Here is a 1,699-nt window from a genome sequence, read left to right as displayed (position 1 = left end):
AAAGGCCCTGAGGCAGATCATCCGCTGTGGATGGAGCTCAGTGGAGCAGAGGTCAGAGAGGTGGGTAGGAACCTCAACAGCCTTAGTAAGGCCTTGGTTTCATTCTGTCTTTACTGAGTAACTCAAGGAGGGCCCTGTATGTGCCATGACCTGATTTGCATTTAAAATTTTTTATTTTATTTATTTATCGGTGAAAATACATAGACAGCAAAAGATACACCATTTCAACAATTTCTGCACATATAGTTTAGTGACTGATTACATTCCTCAACCATTCTCACTATCCTCTTCCAAATTATTCTACCATCATTAACGTAAACTCACTGCCACTATATTTCTTATCTAACTTTTTGAGTTGCCTTTGTCAATTTGCTTCCACACAGATCTTTAAAAGAGCACAATGCTTAAGTTAGACATACATAACTAATTAAGTTTTTTTTTTTTTTTATGGTTTTTTCAAAGGAGGCTTCAGGGGATAGTTTTGGTTCAAGGTTTAAAGATAATTTCAGGGCAATAGCTTCAAATGACTTCAGAAAGTCTGGATTACATTGAAAATTTGAAATTATGTTCTGCATTTTACCCTCTTTTGACTTTTCCTGATTTGTCTTTTTATAAGAGCCCTTGGGCAGCTCCAGGTAGCATGCACTGTGGGGGACAGGGCCAGGAAAGCTTAATTCACCTTTTCATTGGTTTTCCTTACCTCACCCCACAGGCTCCCTCCTCCTTTCTCTCCACCATCTACCTGTTCTGCTGGACCATCCCCAGGTCCTGGGCTTCCATGGATGCCAACCAGAGCTGGGCATGTGAGTTCATCCTGCTGGGTTTTGCCCATGTGCCCACACTGCGCCCTCTACTAGCCGCACTTGTCCTGGCCGTGTTCCTGCTCTCACTGTTGGGCAATGGGCTTATCGTGCTGTTGACCATGTGGGATGCAGCCTTGCATGCACCCATGTACTTCTTCCTGCCCCAGCTAGCCCTTGTGGAACTCTGCTTCTCCCTGGACATTGTACCTCGGATGCTAGCCACACTGCTGTGGCCTGGGCATGGCATGTCACCTGTAGGCTGTGCGCTGCAGATGCTACTGGTGCTGGCTTGTGTAACGTCCGAGTGCTTCCTCCTGACCATCATGGCGGGTGACCGCTACCTGGCCATCTGCAAGCCCCTGCACTATGGCACCATCATGAGCCCACAGCTCTGCCACTTGCTAGGTGCCTCCTGCTGGCTGGCTGGAGTCCCTGTGTCACTGGTATTCACAATCTGGTTGTTCAGCTTTCCATTCTGTGGGCCATGTGGCATACACCACTTCTTCTGTGACATCAGCCCTCTGCTGAGCCTGGTGTGTGCAGACACTAGGGTCTTTGAGACCAATGTGTTGATGGCCACAGTGATTGTCATGATGGTTCCATTTTGTCTGATTGCTGCATCCTATATTGGAGTGTTGGTCACTGTCCTACGAATGCCATCATTCACAGGGCGCCACAAAGCCCTGTCCACATGTGCCTCCCACCTCATCGTGGTGGTTCTGTTTTATGGCACAACGGGGGTCATCCATTTGCGTCCCAGGGCCAACTACTCCCCAGAGAGCAAGCAGGTGGTGTCCGTCTCCTATACTGTGGTCGCCCCCATGCTCAACCCCCTCATTTACAGCCTGAGGAACAAGGAGGTGAAGGCTGCCCTGGGCCGTGTGTGTTTTGGCTGA

At 48.6% G+C, this 1,699-nt stretch overlaps 1 protein-coding gene across 1 annotated transcript; it reads left to right on the top strand.

Moving 5' to 3' along the window:
• Positions 1-710: 710 nt before the first annotated feature.
• On the top strand, positions 711-1,699 carry LOC100657993 (olfactory receptor 10A7-like). Its single transcript, XM_003406644.3, has one exon. It carries the CDS (start codon positions 779-781, stop codon positions 1,697-1,699), a length of 921 nt encoding a protein of 306 aa, XP_003406692.2. The 5' UTR covers positions 711-778.

Source organism: Loxodonta africana, chromosome 11 (assembly GCF_030014295.1).
Source record: "Loxodonta africana isolate mLoxAfr1 chromosome 11, mLoxAfr1.hap2, whole genome shotgun sequence".
Taxonomy (NCBI): domain Eukaryota; kingdom Metazoa; phylum Chordata; class Mammalia; order Proboscidea; family Elephantidae; genus Loxodonta; species Loxodonta africana.
This window is presented reverse-complemented; position numbering and strand designations above follow the sequence as displayed.